This window comes from Thrips palmi, unplaced genomic scaffold (assembly GCF_012932325.1).
Source record: "Thrips palmi isolate BJ-2018 unplaced genomic scaffold, TpBJ-2018v1 HiC_scaffold_6, whole genome shotgun sequence".
Taxonomy (NCBI): Eukaryota; Metazoa; Arthropoda; class Insecta; order Thysanoptera; family Thripidae; genus Thrips; species Thrips palmi.
Window position 1 is genome coordinate 4,661,516 of NW_023144633.1, and position 21,415 is coordinate 4,682,930.

The window sequence follows — 21,415 nt, forward strand, 5'->3', positions numbered from 1 at the left end:
TGCTTCATTCAGTAATCTAGAAATCACAAAGACAACATCTCTGCCCTTAAGTTTTTACCACAGTTGTCTTTAGAAAATAATTATAAATTCGATTTGTTCCTACTTATCATTAAATCATCACACACCACTCCACCAGAAGTCAGTATTAAGTACACATAATTCAAGTCCAATCACTAAGAACCATCACAAATTCTCACTATTTCAAAATCAGTACATACATTGGAATAATTCTCCCGAACATTTCCAAGAAGAAGAAAAATAAATGGAAATATTTAACCACGCATAATAACAACAACAATACTTTCTATCAGATTCGCTCAGCACTTGATCGCACACACAGACACACTCCTTGACACTCACACACAGGCACAAGAGACAACCGATTTGTTTCAGTCACAGAATCACTGGCGCGACACTCGACTCAGCTCCAGTGCTCGAAGGGGTCCTTCTTGGAGGAGAAGAAGAAGGTCTGGAGAGAGCGCGACGCGGGTATGGCCCGCCGGTTGCCGGCCGAGCTGGCCGCCGCCGCGGCGCCGTGCCCGTTGCCGGTGACGGCCGTCCCGGCCAGCTTACCCAGCTCGCCGACGCTGGTGGCCAGTCTGCGCACCGAGCGCACCGAGTACGCGCTGGGCATGGTGTACACCAGCTCCGTCTCCTGCGCCACGTGCGGCGGCCGGCGCGGCGGCGGTGGCGGCGGAAGTGGCAGCATCGACGGCGGCGCCGCGTCCACGCCGAGCAGCGCCAGCACGCGGTGGGGGTTCTCCAGCACGAACTGCTCCAGCAGGTCCACGGGGTAGTCGGTCTGCGGGGAGAAGAAGACAGGTCAAGGTCAATGTGGCAGAGATCAAAACAGTCTAAGAGCGAGCAACGTGGTCGTTTCCCCCTCGGTCGTCGGCTAGTCGGCTCACCTGCGTGCCGCGGTCCTGCACCGGCACGGGGTGCAGCAGCGGCGCGGGCGGCAGCGGCCGCGGCGGGAAGGGCGGCGGCGACAGCGGGCGGATGTGGCCGGGCGGCGGGTGGCCGGCGATGTGTCCGGAGTGCGCGGTGCTCGGCAGGTGCACGCCGTCCTCCCAGCTGAACATGTCGGGCGGGTGCGAGCTGGAGCGGTGCAGCTGCCCGGGCAGCCCGATGCCCATGGGGTGCGGCGGGTGGTGCTGGTGCGGCAGGTTGGGGTTGGAGCGCGCGGGGAGGGGGTGGGGGTAGCAGGGGTGGCGCGCCGCCGTCGTCGTGGCCAGCTCCTGCAGCGCCTGGATGGCGGACCGCACCTGTGGCGCCACACCGTAAAGGATGAGAAACCATGGGGAAACCCTGGCCTCGGCCTGGATCGTTTCGTCGCTCTGTCTCTGTCGCACTCATGGAGAGCCCGAGCGAGCAAACGGTTCTTTGAGGGGCAAGGGGCCGTGCCCTACTGACCTCCTGGCTGAGGGTGGCGACGTCCTGGTGCAGTGTGCTGACGTGGTTGTCCAGCCGCTCCACGCTGGAGCGCGCGTCGGCCGCGCCGAGGGCGCCCAGCGCCCCCAGCACTCCCCGGGGGCGGTCCGCGGCGCCTGCACCGCTCCGCCGCCCGCGGCCTCCCTCCAGGTAGCGCAGCTCCTCCAGCCTGCGCAGTGTAGGCACCGTCATCGCCTCGCCCCATTCACTTTGTCACTTGTCCAAGCACAGTGGGCCAGAAGACCGGTGGAGGCGGCCAAAACTCGAGACGCGTTTTGAGCTCCAGAGTCGTCAAATGGGACTCGAACCGAGCGTATGACCCCACCAATGGATTACTCTCCGAACGAGGAATCCATTGGTGGGGTCACACGCTCGGTTCGAGTCCAATTTAGCGACTTTGGAGCTCGAAACGCGTCTAGAGTTTCGGCCGCCTCCACCGGTCTTCTGGCCCACTGTGGGGCGACACTCACCTGGACTGGAACTTGGCGTGCCTGCCGGGCGAGGCGTGCAGCGCGTGCATGGGCGACAGCGGCGACAACTCCCCCTCCTCGGGGAGGTTCTCGTCGTCCTCGCTGATGGAGGGCAGGGTCAGGGACGGCCCGCCGTTGCCCTCGGACTCCTGCTGCACAAGGACAAGCAGGGCGTGAGGCTCCCGGAGGGACAAGCTGCAGCACCGCAATCGTTGCAGCGCTCACCTCGGCCTCGTAGCCCTCGCGCAGGTTGTAGGTCAGGTCGTGCTGGATGTCGTTGGCGAACTGCGACTGGTACTCCGGGTAGAGCCGCAGCACGTCCACCAGCCCCACGATGTGCAGGCACTTGAGGTCGCAGTACGTGAGCGCGCGCACGTCGCACGAGGACTTGATGAGCACGTCGATGGGGGCGCCGCCGCCCCCGCCGCCTCCACCGCCGCCACCACCGCCGCCGCCCCCGCCGCCCCCGCCGCCACCCGCAGCGCCGTTGGCGGGCTGGAGGAACATGTTGATGTCGCTCCCCACAAGGTCGCCCTTACCTGTCGGACAGTCATGCCAAATTTTTAAGACTCACGATTCAACCTTGAGGAAGGACTCGAGAGAGGCTTACCCAGGATGGCGACCACCATGTCGTCCTGCACCACCTCCATGGAGCCGTGGCACAGGTAGTAGGTGTAGGCGAGGGCGTCGCCGCGGTGGATGAGGTACTCGCCGGGCGCGCAGAAGTTGGAGCGGATGTGCAGCGACAGCAGCTTGAGGCAGCCGGGCGAGGCCGTCTCGAAGATGGGCAGCTGCAGGATTTCCCGGTGCAGGTGCAGGCACACGTCGCCGCGCAGCTCCTCCGGGAACTCCTTCAGCGTCTGTCCGGCCGCACGGGGCGCCAAAATTGAAAATTAAAGTTTAAGAAAGCGAGGCGGAAGGCGGTATTAGAACCCACGACCGTGGCCTTGCGGCCTTGCGGCTCGGCGCGCCCGGCCCCGCCAGGTGGGCGAGGAAGAAACGCGATTACAGGAAGTGAAGCTAATGAGGATAAAGCGCGGCCTTGCAACTTTGCATCCGCTCCGCTTTTCTTATTTTTACCTAAAGTGTGAAAAAGAAAACAGCTCGCCCCTCGCAGTGCGGTGGCCGGCGGCTGGATTAAGACACGCGGCCAATGATAAATTGAGCCAGTCACGCTGTCAGCCTCGCCGCCGCCTCGGTCAGGGCGGCCGGGGCCGCAAAATAAAAAGGAGCCACCCCTTTCTTCTCGGAGACAAGGGGAACTCATCCGGGTGGGGGTGGGGGGCGAGGGGGCGGCCTAACAATTCGGAAGGGCGACGCCATAGTCTTCCTTCTCCGGGCCTCTGGGCAGCGAGACCTCCAGGCCGGCCCCGGCAGCACCACGGCGGCACCAGCACACTGATTCCGAGAGTCGCTTTCGTCGCGCTGTCTCTCTCGCCCCCACACGCGCCGCCCCACGAGTGCGAGAGAGACAGATCGACTCTCGGTCTGCAGGGCGGCACCGGGAAAACAACGTTAGGCCCATTCCCTAATGAGGGCGGCAGCGCGCTAACCGTCAAAGGGAAGGAGTAAATCGTCACAAACAGAAAGGAGGGGGAAAAGATGAAAAACTTAATGGAAAGTACGATTTTGAAGCCCGAGCCCCGCAGAATTCGAGGCTTATTGGATGGAAGTTGCGCACTGCTTTCCTTTCATCGTCCTGCTTCCATTCTTCCCCGCTTTCCATCCTGATTTTTTGCCAGCACTCTGCAAACTCAACAGTGCGCGTGGTAATCCCGCAGGTGGAACACACACGCATCCCAATATTCTGTACACACAATTTCCGCACACCGGACAGATCAACAGTCCACCTCACCTCGTGGATGTCCAGGCCGTGGTTCAGCGACCACATGGTCTGGAAGTAGTCCTCCATGCGGCCCTTGAGCTCCTTGGGCACCTGGTGCAGCGCCAGGAAGTCCTTGAGGTCGCGCCACTTGGTCTGGTAGAGCGACCGGCGCGAGTACATGCGCTGGATGATGGCAGTCACGTTTCCGAACACGGCGGCGTGCATCAGCGCTGGAACAGGCAGGTACACTGTTAGCAAGCAGCAAAAAAATAATCACAAAAAGTTGAAAAAAAATTACAAAAAGTTAAAAAAATACAAAAAGTTGAAAAAATATAAAAAGTTGAAAAATAACAAAAAATTGAAAAAAAAATGAAAAAAATGCATGAATTGTTCGTCAATTCTGAGAAAACGTTTTCCGACCTCCGACGAGCATGGTGATGATGCTGAAGGTCTTCTCGGCGTACGTGTTGGCCGACACGTTGCCGAAGCCGACGCTCGTGAGCGACGAGCAGGTGAAGTAGAGCGCCGTGATGTACGACTCGGAGTGCGAGATGTTGGCCACGTTGAGCTTGAGCCGGTCCGCCAGCGTGTGGATCCACCCTGGAAAGAAAACAAAAAAAAAGATGCAACAACTTGCAACTGTTTATATTTATTTATTTTCCTAAATCGTCGCACTTGAACAAATTATAAAAGCACCCCATCGGCCTAATTAATATTTGTTTGTCCGCCCTTCGCCCCCCCCTCTTTTTCGCTCGGCCGTCGGGGCAGTCAGGGACATCGCCAATGGCTGAATGGCAGTTCCTCAGTCCCATTTTATAAATGCGGACCCCCACCCCATAAATCCTTTTGCCTGGCGGGGCAAACGAATGAGCACTGCAAAAAAAAGCGAAATAATAAAAAAATGAGAGGAAGGGGCTGGGGGTTAAAACAATACGCGGTGGCGATTAATCCATCCGATCCTCCGTCTCTCTCCCTCCACTCCACACGGTGGGGATGCTCTGCCCGTCTCTCTCCCTCCAGCGGCCAGACGCGCGGCTCAGCCCGGTGAGAAAAGAGACACTCTCGAAAACAAAACAGGCACATGCAAATGCCGCGGTCCCATCTTCGCTCTCGTCGCTCTGCGGCCGGAAACCCGCAAACAGAAGGGCAGCCCTCCCGCGAAAAAACAAAGAAAGAAAATGGATTTTTAAGAAATTGGAACATTTTGCATTTTTATCCTCCGCGGTGCGCGCCAGACACTCTTAAAACGAAAACCTTACGGACGAGTGCGGCAACGCGTGCGTCGGATATTGGCGCGGGTCTGTTTTCTTTCGACGCGGATCAGTGTAGGTCACTGGGCCGGGCCGCCACGACTCCCCCCCCCCCTCTCTCTCTCTCTCTCTGGGATCCGGGTCAAAAGAGAGGCTACCTCACCGCAAATTCGCGCGACATGCCGGCCGGGGATTGGTATCCTGGTATTCCCCTGCCAAGGGGATGAGTAATGGATTGAAAGCAAATGGGTCGGACAGGTGGGCGGACAGACAGATGGGAAAACGCAGATTGATGACAGGGAGAGGGAGAGAGAGAGAGAGAGAGAGAGAGAGAGAGAGAGAGAGAGAGAGAGAGAGAGAGAGAGAGAGAGAGAGAGAGAGAGAGAGAGAGAGAGAGAGAGAGAGGCGGAGGGAATCAGTAGCCGATGGGGCCGATACGAAGTCAACGGATAAGGACTTCCTATTGGAGCCGTCGGCCCTCGCATCCTCGACCATCCTCGACCAGGGAGGGAGCCGGCGAGGCGAACAAGGTCTCGGAACCGGAATCATTTGGCCCCTCGATGTCGTCGTGCTCCAGTCCGGAGAGTTCGGCGATGAAGCCGAATCGGCCAGCACTACGCGTCGTTATCGGGTCGCAATTTTTTTAAAGGTTGGCTACGTTTTGAGTAAAACCGGTTTTAAATTTTTTTTCTTTTAATCCTCACGATAGCGTGCTGGTGCACCGTAAGATACTCACCCAGGTCCCACTCCTTGCGGTTGAGGGCGCGCTCCCGCTCCGCGATGACGAACCACACGCAGGCCAGCCAGTGGGCCAGCAGCGTGAAGAAGAACATGAGCATGGTGAGGATCATGGCGGAGTACTGCGAGTAGCGGTCCATCTTCTGCAGCAGCCGGGCCAGCCGCAGCAGTCGCGTCAGCTTCAGGAGGTGGATCTGGCCATGCCCTGACTCCTGTCGCAAAGTCAGCGCGGTCTTAGTCCACCGACGCTCCAGAAAGCGTTTTGAGAAAGTCCAGAGGCAATAGTAAAAAAAAGAGAAAAATAACAATTTTATGTTTAGACACATAGTGGCAGTTCGAGAATGACTTCACTTATCCTAACATTATTTTTTAACCCACTGCTGCCAACTACCACAACCAATGAGTGATTTTTTCCCCCAGTGAGTGTGATTGTGGGGCACATCTGACCCTGGGCGGGCTTGGCTAAGGCTTGGCGGTCCTCGCGCGTTGCAGAGTATGTGGACACAGACAGACGTAACGGTTCGGACACGCCTCAAGGCTCGAGGAGGGGGGGGGGGGGGCGCTCAGAGTCAACACGGCAGGGAGTAAAGAAGGCGTCCACAAGGGGTGTCCGAACCAAGCCACCCTCGTGGGCACGGCCCGGGCCGCGCGCGTTGAGCAAAGCGAAATCACCCATTCTCTGACCCGTCCCCCCCCCGTCCCCCCCAACCCTTCCTTCCGACCCTTGCGGCTCACTGCGTGTGTGCCCGTCTGCTTGTCACACACGCACACACTCACACTCTGTCTCTCTCCCACTCTCTCTCTCTCTCACACACACACACTCTCTAATCGCGGCCCTTATCACACGCACATGCGCAATCTCGCATAATTTCGCAACAATGGCTGCGTTGGTTTTTTAGGCCCTTTAAGCACAGCAGGATAGCAGCAACCCGTCTCGTTATCCAAACAGTATTTCACAGTGCACACCCAGTCCTTGTGCACTTTTCGAGCGTAACTCACGCACGGTTCAACGCAAAAAAAAACTCGTGATATTTTACGGTGTGACGCGAAATAAAGTGAAAAAATTAAGGACGTGAAAACAGTGCGTTGACGATTTTTTGAAAAAATAAATGAACGCGTGGGTTTTACGCGTGTATGTAGTCTGGGCGGTTGCAGGGGTCTGGATTTACCGTCTCAAGTGTCGGATGTCTGCCCCCTCCCCCTTCCCCCTCCCGGTTGCCGCAGGAATTTACGACGTCATCCAGGTCGAGGTCCAATTGAAGAGACGCGGAGGCGAGGGCTCCACGTGCCCAGGAGCGGCCCTTTGCTTCGGCGTCGCCGTCGGTCTGTCTGTCTGTCCGTCTGTCCGTCCGTCTGTCCGTCCGTCTGTTCCCTGTGTGTTCCGAGCAAAAAGGTGGCGGTAATTCCATTCGTGGCCGTGGCCTCCAGAGACAGTAGTGCGTTGGCCCACAGTCGGGCACTGTTCGTCGAAACCAACGGTCCGAATAGAACCGCCCACCGCTTCTCTGCGATCGGGCCACACAAAAAGCGCGGCAAAGAAAAAAAAAACTGTCTCGTTGCAGTGGGCAGTAGTTGAACCCACGCCACCGGCCACCCACCCACAAGTTGAACGACGATACAAGCATCGCCCAGTGAAAGGGCCATGGTGGTGACGCTTTCTTTCCCAGTGCAGTAACGCTCCGCCGAAGCGAACCGGGTGGCCGGCCTAATCACTTTCCAAGCGGAGCCCATGCATCAACGCGATGAAGTTCATTGGCCCTCGCTTATTTTATCCTTCTCTAATTTTTTTATTCCCTTGTTGCTGATTGGCTGTCCGGACCATGGCGTGAGTGATGGCCTGCGTCCACGAGCCGCGGCAAGCTAACAAAAAAAACTGTCTTTTCAATTTTTTTTAATCCGGCGGTCTGGGCCCCTGTCAGCGTCTCTGTACGATCTGATTTATTATTAAAATATCAAAGGCGATGATGATGTTTGTGGTACAAACAAAAACGGAACGGGGCGGCCTTACGTGCAGCCGAGCCAAACGCCGTTCGAGATCAATATTTGCGGAGCGGGAAAAGTCATAATTTGAGAGACAGCGCCGCTGGTTTGGCCATCCCGCACGGTGGGCCAGAAGACCGATGGAGGCGGACAAAGCTCTAGACGCGTTTTGAGCTCCAGAGTCGCTAAATGGGACTCGAACCGAACGTGTGACTCCACCAATGGATTCCTCGTTCTGAGAGCAATTCATTGGTGGGGTCACACGTTCCGTTCGAGCCCTGTTTAGCGACGCTGGAGCTCAAAACGCGTCTAGAGTTTCGGCCGCCTCCACCGGTCTTCTGGCCCACTGCGCGCCGTCAGCCTGCCAAGTCGAGGGTGGGCCGTCCCGCCGAACAGCGGCGCGCCGCGGAGTCGGCGGCGGCCTACCTCGCAGGCGCTCGGCCGAGTCGCCGAATAAAATGAGATGGATTAGAGAGAGCGGCCTTGTGTCCGTTTACATTGGTCGACTTCCGGGAAAGCAACCTGTGGAGCCGGGGGGGCGGGGTCGGAGAGAGAGAGAGAGAGAGAGAGAGAGAGAGAGAGAGAGAGAGAGAGAGAGAGAGAGAGAGAGAGAGAGAGAGAGAGAGAGAGAGAGAGAGAGAGAGAGAGAGAGGGGGGGAGGGAAGGGGGACCGCGTTGCTCCGTTTTTCTCGCTCTGCCACCCCGACGAGACCGCTCCAGGTGGCGCTGGGGCCGGAAGGGCTTGGTGGCACAGGAAGTCGAGCCGGGGGGTGAGCCTAAGTCAAAGCCTGGTTTTGGCGCGACATCTGTAAGGCGCGGCCGCCAGTCCGCTTGTCTATCGACTCGAGTCGCGCGGAGGGTGGCGACGCCGCGCCGCGGAGCAAGTCACCGATTTTGTTTTTTAATCTTTTCCTTTCAATATTTGTCTTCCTTCAATTTTTTCCTTCAATTTTTTGCTTCTTTTCTACGTTTGTGATTTCCTTAATTTCTTAATTTTTTAATTTCTTTCTTAATTTTTAAATTACTTAATTTCTAGTGCCACCCGAGTCCACGGTCGTGGACCACTCACCTCGCCGCTGTACACGTCGGACGCGTAGAGCAGGTCGAAGGGCAGCGCGGCCAGCAGGTCCACCACGAACCAGCCCTTGAAGTAGTTGACGGCGATGGACTTGGGGTTGGACACCACCTCGCCCTTGCGCGACACGTACGTGGTGCGGAAGTTGAGGGCGATGTCTGCAACAGAGTGAAAGAGAACTCAGAAGCGAGGAGGCAGCAACTCCCAAAAAAAAAAAAAAATCTAGTTGATCTTTTTGGGAAAACTTTTCTTGATCCTAACCCTTTTGCTCAAATGCAGATTTTTTTCTTGAACCAAGATTTATCTATCTTTGAAAAAAAAATCACGAAACCTTTTTTGTGTGTGTGTGTGTGTGTGTGTGTGTGTGTGTGTGTGTGTGTGTGTGTGTGTGTGTGTGCGCGATGGACCAACTGACCGAAATGAGGCTTCGAGGTCAACGCTGTCGCAACAGGTGACGACATGCAGGGTGAACGGCACGGCGAGAACTTGACCTTCTGCCAAGTCGACTTTTGCAAAGTACTACCGTGCACCACCAGACCGGGCCGCGGCACCGCGGCGGGACTTGCCGAGGCCCGGCAGGGAGTCGGGCACAAGTTTGATTACTGTTTTCATAACAGGACGAGAGCTTCACTTGACTTGGGTAGTAGACAGCTATATTGTGTCCCACAGCGCCCCGGGGCCGGGTCGGGGCCGGGTCGGGGCCGGGCCACCCTGGGGGCCCCAGAGAGGCGCGGGGCGCGGAGAACGCCAAGATCAAGGGACTGCCGACGGCGGCTCAAACAGTCGGTCACGTAACACTGTTAAATAATGCAGGGCAAAAAGCGAAATGGAAAATAGCGAGGCGGAGGGGTGGAGCCATCCTGCAGACGGAGAGTCGCTTTCGTCGCTCTGTCTCCCTCGCGACCTGCAGGGGACGCCTCGCGAGTGCGAGAGTCACAGACTCGGAATCAGTGTGCCGGCCCAACTACGCGGCGACGGGACCAGAGTCGGGAGCCTGCGTGCACATTTTTATGGAAAGCAGACTCGGGTCGGGTGCAGACCGCGGCAGACAAAAACAAATCGCGGCTTCAGTGCAGAAAATTGGGTGCGCGTGGCGGAACCTCCTACACTGCCATCGCGTTGCTTTCGACACTAAAAACTTTGTGATGACGCCCAGAACGTGATCCCCGCGAAGCATGGCTCCTCCAACGCGCATTTTTGGGATACTCCGAGCGTGTTACTTCCCTGACAGCACTGCGACCACCAGACTCAATCTGGAAATGGATTAAACGCGACCCTCTGACTTGCTGCGTGGTTTCTGCTTTAAAACAAACAAAACGACAACAACAACAACAACAACAACAAAAAGCACGCTTCCCACAATGCCTCTGGCAGCGTGTTATTGGTGGGTCGGAAGTCAGCAGCACGATGGAGCTCTTGGCGTTTTGGTGCGATGGACCGATCATATTCCATACTCCCCGAGCAGCACAGAACAGTCCGCAACCCGCCCCGAAGCGCTGCACACACACACACACACACCATGCATATGTGCACTCACTCGCACCCACTCCACTAAGCAACGATGGTGGATCCAATTCATTAAAGCCATCGAAACGCGATCTGAGCTGACTGTATGAATGTCTCTCCGTATCCGCCCCTCCTGTGTTGTTATTATTGACATTATTCAGATTCTTATTCCTCTCCCGCTGTAAATCAACATTCGCAGGGAGAGAATCGAGTCAGGTACTTTTTTATTATTTCCTTCAGTCGGACGTGGCGGGGCAGCGGAAAAGCCACAAACAAGCGGAAAAAAAATAACAAAAATAAAATAAATGGGTGGCGGGAGGAGCGTATTATTTTAATGAGGAGTGCTCGCACATAAATGACCCAAAAAGAAGTGGAGGAAACGAATTCACAAGTTTTCACTTAGCTTGCTAAAAAGAGGGACTGAAGCCACGAGTTGGACTTGATTGCAGCGAGAGTGTTACAAGAAAAGGCGGTAAACAATTTGGAAAATTTCCAGACCTCGTGCCCGAAGTCGAAAGCACGTGCAGTGGTGCCACGTTTCTTGAAACGCAACCCGGAAAAATCGAGACAAAAACGCATGAAAACATTTAAGGGCGCGAAGAAGAGATTTACGAAATAATTGAACGAATCCGGTCGCGGGACCGCACTGGGAACAGTCACTACAGAAAGGAGAAAAAAAAAGGTAGTAAAAAATACACGAACTAACGCATGGCGGGCGGTAAAACGTTTTTGCAGGGTCCGTGCGGTCCACGCGTGGCTGCGATGCATAATGTAGACGGGGGAGGGGGAGGGGGAGGGGGGGGGGAGGGGCGGCAAGGAGCATGAATATTTGGGTGAGCGGCGTGGGCGACGACGCGCCGGCAAAGCGCCGGAGCTTAATCGGCCCGGGGCGCTAAGCAGGTAACGGATTAACGTAACGGATTAACGCCATCCACACGCCCCTCCGGGAAAGTAGAGCCAAATAGCGATGGCGCGAAAGACTGGAAAGTGGAACGGGAGGCTCTTTCAAAAGACTGGGTTAGTGTGCCTTCGCGGCCAGGCGAGGCTGTCTGAGACAACAGCATGGCCCACTGCCCGCAGCCACTCGGCGGGCCGTGGCGCCGGGGCCGAGAAGTAGGGTATATTTCTGACTGACCACACAGCCCGCGGGAGCCTGGCCTCCAGCCCGGCCTGGAGCCACCCCCTTGGGGACGCTGGAGTCCGGGTGGACGCCGGAGCGGTGGAGTGGCCAGAGTGGCCTTGAAGGAGTTTGCGGGGCGGCTGGCCCGAGTTTGCCATGAGGGGAAGTGACCCCGCCAAACGCCGCGCCAGAGCCAACATCCACGCCAAACAATACGACAAACAATTAGGCTCCACATGGCTGCGTGGCAGTGTGGCAGCGACTGTGCAAGAATTGCGTAACGCAACGGCTTGTGGAAGCGCGTGCTTGCAGTGGAGCGGTTCCGCCGCCCTCGCTCCGTCTCTCTCGCACTCGTGGCGTGTGCCGTGAGGGTGCGAGGGAGACGGGGCGAGCATCGTTACGACGTTTTGCGGGACGACCCCTTATACAGTGGCGGCGCCTTGTTTTCGGCGCCCTGGGGGCTTCTCGTTAGCGACGCCCTGTCCGGGCCGTCCGGGCCGTCCGTGCCCCGGTCGGGGACTCGGGCCTTGGGACCGGAATAGCGCACTTGTTGGCCTCCTCCTGGATGCCGAATGGGCGTGCATGCTGCTGCAGTGGTGTGTGTGTGTGTGTGTGTGTCCACACCACCGGAGCAAACGGCCCGCAGTTCCACGACACACATGACACCGTGCATTGTGTGCTGGTGGGAGAGAGAGAGAGAGGCAAAGAGAGAGATTCACAGTACACCTCCAGTGTAAAAGGGAAAGCTTCCCGACCGCGTGACATGCGAGCGACACCCCAGCCAGAAAAAAATACAACAGGTGAAACAAGGACACTCAGCTAATAAGCAGTGGCAGTTTTTACACTTTTACCCAAGGGGAAATCACTGTAAATTTCAGTGCACAAACTCAATAAATTTCAGATGAATTTTGATGAATTTCAAGCAAACACGACTAAATTTTGATGAATTTGAATGAATTTTAGTGAATTTCACATGTTTGATGAGTTTTGGTGTTTGCCTGGAGTTTTACCAGTGGGGGTAACTCACCCATCATGAAGAGCGCCTCGACGACCACGTCGCTGACCATGGACGGCCGGTCCGGGTTGACGAAGGACGCGTTGTAGGGCACGATGATGGCGACGTAGAAGGTGGCCAGCAGGATGAGCCAGTCCCAGCAGCTCTTGAAGGCGCCGTAGTGCGACAGCACGAAGCGCGACTTCTTGAGCGCGGCCGTCTTGTACTCGGGCAGCGGGGCGTTGTCGGGCTGCAGCAGCGTCTGCAACAGCGGCAACGGCACGTCAGGGACCACTGTGGACGCCGTGAACACCGTGGCCATCGTGGGTGGACGTCGTGCACCGCTTTTTATTTTTAACGAAAAATTTCAAAAGTGCGTTCTAAAAAAAGAATATTTTTGTACTATACCGATTGGATACTCATTCAAAATAGAAACAAAAGAGGTCTAGGAATTTTCCGAAGATCAGTGGCAATTTTTTCCCCGCACCACGTCCCTAGGGAATTCCCAAGAATTTTTTTAACAGTGTGGACCCCGTGGCCACCATATGAACAGCGAGACCACCGTGAGGCACGGCGGCTGGCACTCACTCCAGGCGGTACGACTCCCCACGGCACGCGCGGACCAACAAGAGGCGGGGCAGCAAGGACACTGGTGGAGTAATTGAACTCACGACCGCTGCGAGCGCTGCCGGCGCTGCCTTTGCACAGCCTTGCTTGTCTTTGCCTCTAGTTTTCCTTTCAGTGAGGGCCTCGAGACCGCGCGCGCGCGCGCTTTCCGCGAAGCCACGCGAAGCCACGCGAAGCCACACGGGAAACGCACGCGATTTTCCCCGCCGTGTATTCACCACACTGCACAAAATGTTTCCGCAGTTCTGGCTTTTTGGAAAGCGTGTTTCTCATCACGAATCTCCGCCACTCCGAGTCCACACTGCGAGTCACACGCGCCAACTTTCCGCCGCGACGACGCGTTGCTGCGCGTTGCCTGTCCAATAAGCCGGCCGCGGAACACGCCAAGACAGTGGCGTGACGGCGCATCTTCGCCTAACTTCATCTCCGGTTGGTTGTTCCTCGCCGAAGAGTCGGCGAGTCAGCACCTCCAGCCCGTGTCGAGTCGAGTCGGCGGGCGGGGCCCTACACTGCCAGCGCTTTCACAGTGCAGGCCCCAGTCTTTGCGCTTCCCATTATCACCCCCTGGAAGCTCCACGGAGCCTCCAGAGCACTGCCAGCCAGGGAAGCGGCGCCACGGGGGACGCCCTTAAACTGCTGCCCGCATCCTCACAAAAGCGACGATGTTTGACGAAATCAACGGGACCCCGCGCGTGTTTCACTTGGTTTCACGAGGCAGAATGGCAACAACAACAACAAAGCGTAATGGGACGGCAAGCTGCATCGCGATGACGTCACGCTGGCGGCGTTCGGCTCGGGTTCGGCAACGGGGTGGACTCGTCCGCTGGCAGCACACTGGCAAGGGTGGGGGGGCGAGCAAGGCGAGGGCAGGGTGCCGGCGAGTGGAAATAGTTGTACCTGTTACACTGGCCTGTCAGGGGGAATGCAGTGGCGGCGGCAGCGGCGTGGCCTCTAAGCGGCCGCAGCTTGTACGGCCTCCCCTCCGCGTCACGCGCCGCTGGAGCGGGTTAATCAGAACAAGGGCCTTCAGCGGGGGCCTCCAGGGGAACCCCTTCCAGCGGGAGCCTCTTTCAGCGGGAACCCCTACCAGCGGGAAACCCTACCAGCGGGAACCCCTTCCAGCGGGAACCCCTTCCAGCGGGAACCCCTTCCAGCGAGAAACCCTTCCGGCGGGAGTCCCTCCCAGATCCAGAAAGCCACGCCTCGCCGCCGCAGCCAAGGCCCCCAAGGCCTGCCCGTTAACGGGGGACTCCGTGCTTTCTCAAGTGATTCTGTTCGAAACTCCAAAACACTGCAATAACTTCCCCGCTGCCGCGCGTTCTCCAGAAATGTGCGCGGCTACGACCGAGTTTCTTCGGCGGCGGTGCACTGGGGGAGTCTTTCTCGTCGGTGGGACGAACTGCGAAGTAAGATGTAGGTCACACCGAAAATGAATTATAAAAGCCTCGATTTTTTTTCCCGTGTAGGTTCAAAGACCTTGCCACCAGCAGCCTGTTCGGGGCGGGGACGGGTTGCCTACCCCGCGAGGGGTCGCTCGGCCGTAACTCCGAAACCCCGGGGGACGGCCCATCTCTCCGGGAAACACAAGTCGGAAGACTGATTCCGAGAGTCGTTGCGTCGCTCTGTCTCTCTCGCACTCACGGGGCGTTCCCTGTAGGTGCGAGAGAGACAGAGTCTGAAGAAAAGCCGGAAGAAGGAGGGAGAATGAACGGAATGAGCGCGCGTCGGAACAGAGTTCTAAAAGGTGACTGAGACAATGGGGAAGCCGCAGCACAGCCCGGCGCCACGCCACGCCGCGCCACGGCCCCGCGGAGACCGATAAAAGGATATTTGCAAAAGTTTCATAAAGAAAGAGAAGGACTGTGGGCTGGCTGGCGGGCCTGGCGGCGAGCCTGCCAGAGACACGGCCGAGCTTTAGGAAGATTGGAGGGCGGGGAGGTTGTTGTGGAAAAGGAGGGGGAGGGGGAGGTTTGCTCCGTGGCCACACACGGCATCTCTGCGGTAGACAAGCGGCAAACAAGCCAACCAATGCTTCCCTGCTCCCTGCATCCCACATTCTTCCTTTTTCTCCGCGACGACGACTTCCCTCATAGAACGGGGCGCCCTTGTCCCACTTTTAAGGGCGCATCTGGCGACTGTTTTCTTGGCACCGCACAGTGGGCCGGTGTTCCTCCTTCGGAGAGCAATCCTTTGATGGGGCCACACGTTTGGCTCAAGTCGTGTTTAGCGACTCTGGAGCTCAAAACGCGTCTAGAGTTTCGGCCGCCTGCGCCGGTCTTCCGGCCCACTGTGCGACGGTATGCACGCTTGTCCCTGCCGTGGCCGAGGGCCTCGCTTCTCCCCAGGCCCCAGGGAGGGGCTCAGCTGCGCCTTAATACGTATACGTGCACGGCCCCGTCCACCGCCACACACACAGACAGGCACACACAGACAGGCAGGCGGCCAGACTTGTTGAGCTCATTGGGCGCAATCCGCCACGTGCGCAGCGAATCGGTAAACTCGCTAAATTGTGCAAACAATCAGAATCATCCTCAATGATGAATGGTTGTTCGTCGAGCTACGCCCCCCGCCTCTCTCTCTCTCTCTCTCTCTCTCTCTCTCTCTCTCTCTCTCTCTCTCTCTCTCTCTCTCTCTCTCCTCGGGGCCCTGGTTGTTCAGGGTCACAACAGGGGGTGCAAAAGCGAGGGAAACAATGATTCATGTGAGCGAGGGCCGCGAGGGCTCCAGCCACGGCTCCAGCAATCCAACAATGAGTCGTGTGTTCGCACACACTGTACAGCGGTCCATTTTAAATCGCGGCGACTTACTTACCGACGACGGCCGTCGCGTTCTATCGTTCAATTATTCAGCGCGTGTGGAGCCCCGCCCACGCAGTGGCGGCACGCACCGCGGGGCCCCTCGGGCCATCAGGCAGTCGCGCGGCGTGCGCCTAAAAGCGCCTCGCCAGCGTCGCCAGCGTCGGCAGCCTCGCGAGAAAGCGTAGGCATTGTGCCCCAACCGCCACGTGTGCACGTGCCGGGCCGAAGAGGCGTTACAACCCGGAATGTGACGTCACGGCGGAGGCGGCCGAAAGACGCGTTTTGAGCTCCAGCGTCGCTAAACGGGACTCGAACCGAACGTGCGACCCCACCAGTGGGCTCCTCGTTCGGAGAGCAATCCATTGGTGGGGTCACACGTTCGGTTCGAGTCCCATTCAGCGACTCTGGAGCTCAAAGTGGAGAGCTCCGCGTTCGCTGTGCGGAGATGAGAAAGGGCATTCGCTTCCTGGTGCGGACAACCCTCCCCGCGGCCAAAGGCAGCGGCCGCAGCACACGCGTGGATCTTCCACTTTGTGTTCGACCGTGAAAACGGCAACAATATTGTCGCTGCTGCGTTGCCGCCATCGAGACCCCATGCTAGCTAGTGCAGAGAAAACGCAGACCGCTCGAGAAGAATACTCTGAGGGGGTTCGAACCCGGGCCCTCCAGCCAGCAGAGCAGTCGAAGCAGAGCGCGGCGCGAGTATTGTGTATTTAAACCCCGGGGTGTCGACGCCGGCGCGCCCAGCTCGCCCCGGGGGTTGGGGCGGCGGGGGCGGGGCGGCGGAGCGGCGAGCCACGCCGCCGACGTGGCGGGGCGGCGCGGGGCGGCGCGGGGCGGCGGGGCGCGGTTGAGTGACAGCCAGCTAAGCTCTGCCCGCTCTGCCCCCGCTTAGAGACGGCGCCGGGATGCGGGAAGGAGCGGGGGGGGGGAGGGGGGTAAAAAGTGGGGCAGGAACGAAAGCATAAAAGGGGTAGCGCTCGGGCACTGACTCGGAAATCTACCTACACGCGTGTGTCACGCAAACGCCCCCGCCTTTCTGCTTAAAAGCTTCTCGTGTGCGACGTGCACGTGCGGGAGGGAGAGAGAGAGAGAGAGAGAGAGAGAGAGAGAGAGAGAGAGAGAGAGAGAGAGAGAGAGAGAGAGAGAGAGAGAGAGAGAGAGAGAGAGAGAGAGAGACGCTTTCGCGTGCATGCGGCAGTGGGGGGGTTGTTCCGGGTCGCCACGACGCGCCCCGACGTCGCCCCGCATCCGTCCGCCGGCGAGAGCGCCTCCATTCCGAGAAACATTTTTCTTTCCATTAGGTCGTAAGTCCCTCGTCATTAGTGTGAGCGGGGCCGAGCGGGGTGCGCTATTACCCTGCACGATGCTTACACTGCGAAACAGACGGACTCCTTCGGATCCGTGCGCTCTTCTTTCCGCTCTGCTTCCACTGACTCCGGCCGGAGAGTCGCTCTGTCTCTCTCGCTCTCATGGGGCCTCCCGCGTAGGTGCGAGAGAGACAGAGCGACGAAAACGACTCCCCAGCCTGCGGTGGTACTCTCCCTGCTTGGTGGCGGGACCCCATCACCGCCACCAATTCGCATCCCAATTTTTTTTCCCTCCACGAAACTTTCTTCTTTTCCCCCGAAAGCAGACCGGCCGACGGGCCGAGGGCTGGCCTTGGCGGTGTAGCAGCTGTTCAGCGCGCCTCGGCCCCACGAGGAAGAAGCTCATGGCCTTCTTTGTCGGCCCGATCGGAAGCCGAGAGGTGGGCGGCCAGAGGGCAGGCGCACCTAGCGTGTGGCGCCCACACTCTCAAAGTCTCGCCAGCGGGGATTTCCCACACCCACAAGGTAATTGCGCAAAACGTTTTTCCGAAAAAATGTTTGTGTGTGTTTTGGAGGGTAGACGGCACCCCGGCAGCCGGGCCCCCGGCAGTTTGATCCACGCCAAATCACACGACAGTGAGGTCGATATGCGGTCGAGCAGGGCGGGCTGGCAGGCAGGCGGGCAGGCAGCCAGCCAGGCGGCAAGGCAGGGCTAGTGGGCCGGAATGGACGCCCGGCCAGGTGTTCCCTTATAACAGCTTTGCGGGATGAGCTGACTTTCAGCCTTTCCGTCCCCGGGACGCCGCCACCACCTGGCCTTGGCGCCGCACAGTGGGCCAGAAGACCGGCGGAGGCGGCCCAGAGTCGCTAAATGGGACTCGAACCGTACGTGTGACCCCACCAATGGATTCCTCGTTCGGAGAGCAGTCCATTGGTGGGGTCACACGGTCGGTTCGAGTCCTGTTTAGCGACTCTGGAGCTCAAAACGCGTCCGGAGTTCTGGCCGCCTCCACCGGTCTTCTGGCCCACTGTGCGCCGCCAAGGCGAGGCGTTCTGAGACACCAGCTGCTGCTGAGGGCTGATTCCAAACCCTCGGTGTCTCCCTCGCACTCCCAGGGGTGTCCTGTGGGGTGCGAGAGAGACAGCGACAGTGCTGCCGGGGGAGGACGACCCGGGAGATCGATGCAATCCCTTGAGAAAGCACTATCAGTGCCGGCGACGCGGCGACCGCACCGTGTCCCACACTGTAATTGGAGTCGCTTTGCGAATCTCGCCAGCCGAAGTCAGCGTTTCTCGCTCCTTGATTTGTGCGTTTCGTTGTGGCCTTATTTTTCTCTCGCCGACTCACTAAATCGAACCGGCACACCTTTATCTGATGACCGCCCGCGCGCCCCCACGACGGCGCCCCAGCCCTTTCCACTCGGTACAATAGGCCTAGTTCCTTGAATTGTCCTGCTAGAGGAGGAGGAGGGGGTGGGGGGTAAGTGAAGGACTCCTCTTGTGCCCCGTCGGAGTACACAACGATTGTAACTCGCGGATGGGGAATGGGAGAGGGCAAGAAGAAAAAGAAGAAGAAGAACGCACGGCCGAGGTCGAATGTAGCCTCCAGTGATAGAGACAAAAGCGGCCGATCCACAGCGAGGCCCCGCCCCGCCCCGCCCCGCGGCCAAGTCTACTGCACTACAAAAGGGTCGCGGGGTCACACGCGGCGACGCGGCCGGGCAATTACTGCGGCTGTGAATATTCATAAGCCGTGAGGGGTGTGGCAAGAAGAACCCGCAATGGCGCGCTGCGGTAACGCAGGACACTGCCATTCGATTTGCAATACTTTCACGACGAATTTTTTTTATTTTTTTTTTAAATTGCGAAAGTTTTTGCGATGAAAGGAGTTTCTCGATCAGGCGAGGAGGTAGGACTGGTTACTCACATTGTTGAGCTTGATTTTGGACTTGATCTTGTCCTGCTTGTAGTGCCCGGACAGTTGGTACAGCACGGCTCTCGACCGCCGTCTCTCGTAGTTGGCCGGTGGAGCCTCCGGATCCAGGTTGCCGTTGGCATCTGGAAGAAAAAAATTAACAATCTTGATAGTGCCCCGGCTACTCTCCGCCCGGATTCCTCCGACTGAAGTCACGGTTAACTGGCTTCAAATTAACCTCAAAGTGAGGGAGGTTTGCCAGCACAAACTTCCCGCTCCGTTTCGCGCAAGACGCGTTATAACCATCACGACTAATAATAGCAGTTCCCTTCCTCGCCGGGAGACGGCGCGTTGCTTCTAGAGTGATTATCACCCCCCTCCCCCTCCCCCGCGCGGATCATGGCCGCAAAAGCGATCCTGACCCACAACAAGGTTATTGCCTTCAAAGTGGATGGCGCGGAGGCTACGCACAGTGGGCCAGAAGACCGGTGGAGGCGGACAAAACTCTCGACGCGTTTTGAGCTCCAGAGTCGCTAAATGGGACTCGAACCGAACGTGTGACCCCACCAATGGATTGCTCTCCGAACGAGGAATCCATTGGTGGGGTCACACGTTCGGTTCGGGGCCTGTGTAGCGACTCTGGAGCTCAAAACGCGTCTGGAGTTTGGACCGCCTCCACCGGTCTTCTGGCCCACTGTGCGAGGCCGGGCTCACCGTTCTCGCAGTCGTCGTCCTCGTCGTCCGAGGTCTGCGGCTGCTGCACCTTGGTGTGCGTGATATCCTTGTGGCTGGCGAGGAACAGCACCACCTCGCGCTTCTCGTTCTTGATGGGCACGATGTCCAGCAGGCACCAGAAGCGGGACCCTGCGAAAAAAAATAACCTGATTAAAAAATTTGGTCGGAAGACGAAAAATATGGACTTTGCGGAGGCAAATTTAGAGTTCATTTGCATGTTTTTTTCAGGGACCGAACAGTGTAGCGGAGCCGTATTTTCATTTGGCGCCAATTTTCGGCACCGCCTTCCCACAATGTCCGCATTTACTGCACCGTAAACCACATTCCGCGGCGACGTGGAGCGAGAGGCAAGGATGGGGCCGTTATGGATATTACACACAAAGCTTACTTTTTTGCCGAGGGGGTGGGGAGGCGCTGTGACTGCGTTTTAAATCAGCGTGCCTTGGAAACGCGGCAACGCGGCCCGGCCAGGTGGACGTCGCATTACGTTTTTTACGATCGCCGCGTCATGAGCGCGTTGTTCGGAAACGGACGCACAGTGGGCCAGAAGACCGGTGGCGGCGGTCAGAATCCCGGACGCGTTTTCAGCTCCAGAGTCGCTAAATGGGGCTCGAACGGACCGTGTGACCCCACTAACGGATTCCTCGTTCGGAGAGCAATCCATTGGTGGGGGTCACACGTTGGGTTCGAGTCCCATTTAGCGACTCTGGAGCTCAAAACGCGTCCGGGATTTTGACCGCCACCGCCGGTTTTTGCCCGTTTTGGCAGTGTGCTTTCTGCTAATAAGGCCCGCCGAACCGCCCCGCTTTTTACTAACTCAATTAGATTGCTGCAAGCTTCAGCCAGAGCCTCATCTTTTCCGGGACCGACCCGACCCTATTTCGTTGGTTGATCCAGTGAAATTTAGACGCAACCTGCTGCCAGGATTTCCACGGGCTTCCTTCGGGAATAACAGAGAGACGGACAGACGGACAGACAGACAGACAGACAGACAGCAGCAGACAGACAGACAGACAGACAGACAGGCAGACAGACAGACAGACAGACAGACAGACAGGCAGACAAACAGACAAACAGACAGACAGACAGACAGGCAGACAGACAGACAGACAGGTAGAACGACAGGTCGATAGGGGGCGCGTGAGGACGGCACACACTCAATAATCTCACACCGACCGACATCACCTTTTTTGCGCCCACACTGTTCACTCCAAGGGCGTCCACAAGGCGTCGCCATGGTAACGCGGCCCATAAGTGCGAACGTACTTTACGCGCGCGCTGCATTATGGATCAGGGGCCAAACAATAACAAACAACTAAATAATGCGTCCGAAGCGGCCGGCACCGCGAGCCCGCACACTGGGATATTCATTTGCGGCAGGTGCGCCATGTGGCGCGGAGTATGTGGAGTACGAAGGGAGTGCAGAGGGCAGGGCGTCGAAGGGCACGGACTTGTGGGAGTTGTTGCGAAAGGAGTATGAAGCCCAACGTGAGGAGGATGAAGGTGGTATGGGGTTAAGTTGGGGAGTGTGAGATCAACGAAGGGAGTATGAGGTCAACGGAGGTAGTATGAGGTCAACGGAGGGAGTATGAGGTCAAGGTAGGAAGGATGAGGTCAAGGTAGAAATGGTGGTAGTGGAGT

At 57.7% G+C, this 21,415-nt stretch overlaps 1 protein-coding gene across 1 annotated transcript in view; it reads right to left on the bottom strand.

Annotated features, from left to right (window-relative positions):
* LOC117651990 (potassium voltage-gated channel subfamily H member 8) overlaps positions 1-21,415 on the bottom strand; it is a 68,759-nt gene that overhangs the window by 1,312 nt on the left and 46,032 nt on the right. Inside the window, exons 4-15 of the mRNA XM_034396616.1 lie at positions 19,754-19,903; positions 19,052-19,182; positions 12,423-12,651; positions 8,764-8,927; positions 5,713-5,926; positions 4,147-4,326; positions 3,757-3,956; positions 2,512-2,761; positions 2,127-2,440; positions 1,902-2,053; positions 1,414-1,600; positions 574-802 (exon numbers count right to left, since the gene is read on the bottom strand). Coding sequence (XP_034252507.1) covers positions 574-802; positions 1,414-1,600; positions 1,902-2,053; positions 2,127-2,440; positions 2,512-2,761; positions 3,757-3,956; positions 4,147-4,326; positions 5,713-5,926; positions 8,764-8,927; positions 12,423-12,651; positions 19,052-19,182; positions 19,754-19,903 — 2,400 coding nt within the window. The remainder of the gene's footprint in view (positions 1-573; positions 803-1,413; positions 1,601-1,901; positions 2,054-2,126; positions 2,441-2,511; positions 2,762-3,756; positions 3,957-4,146; positions 4,327-5,712; positions 5,927-8,763; positions 8,928-12,422; positions 12,652-19,051; positions 19,183-19,753; positions 19,904-21,415) is intronic.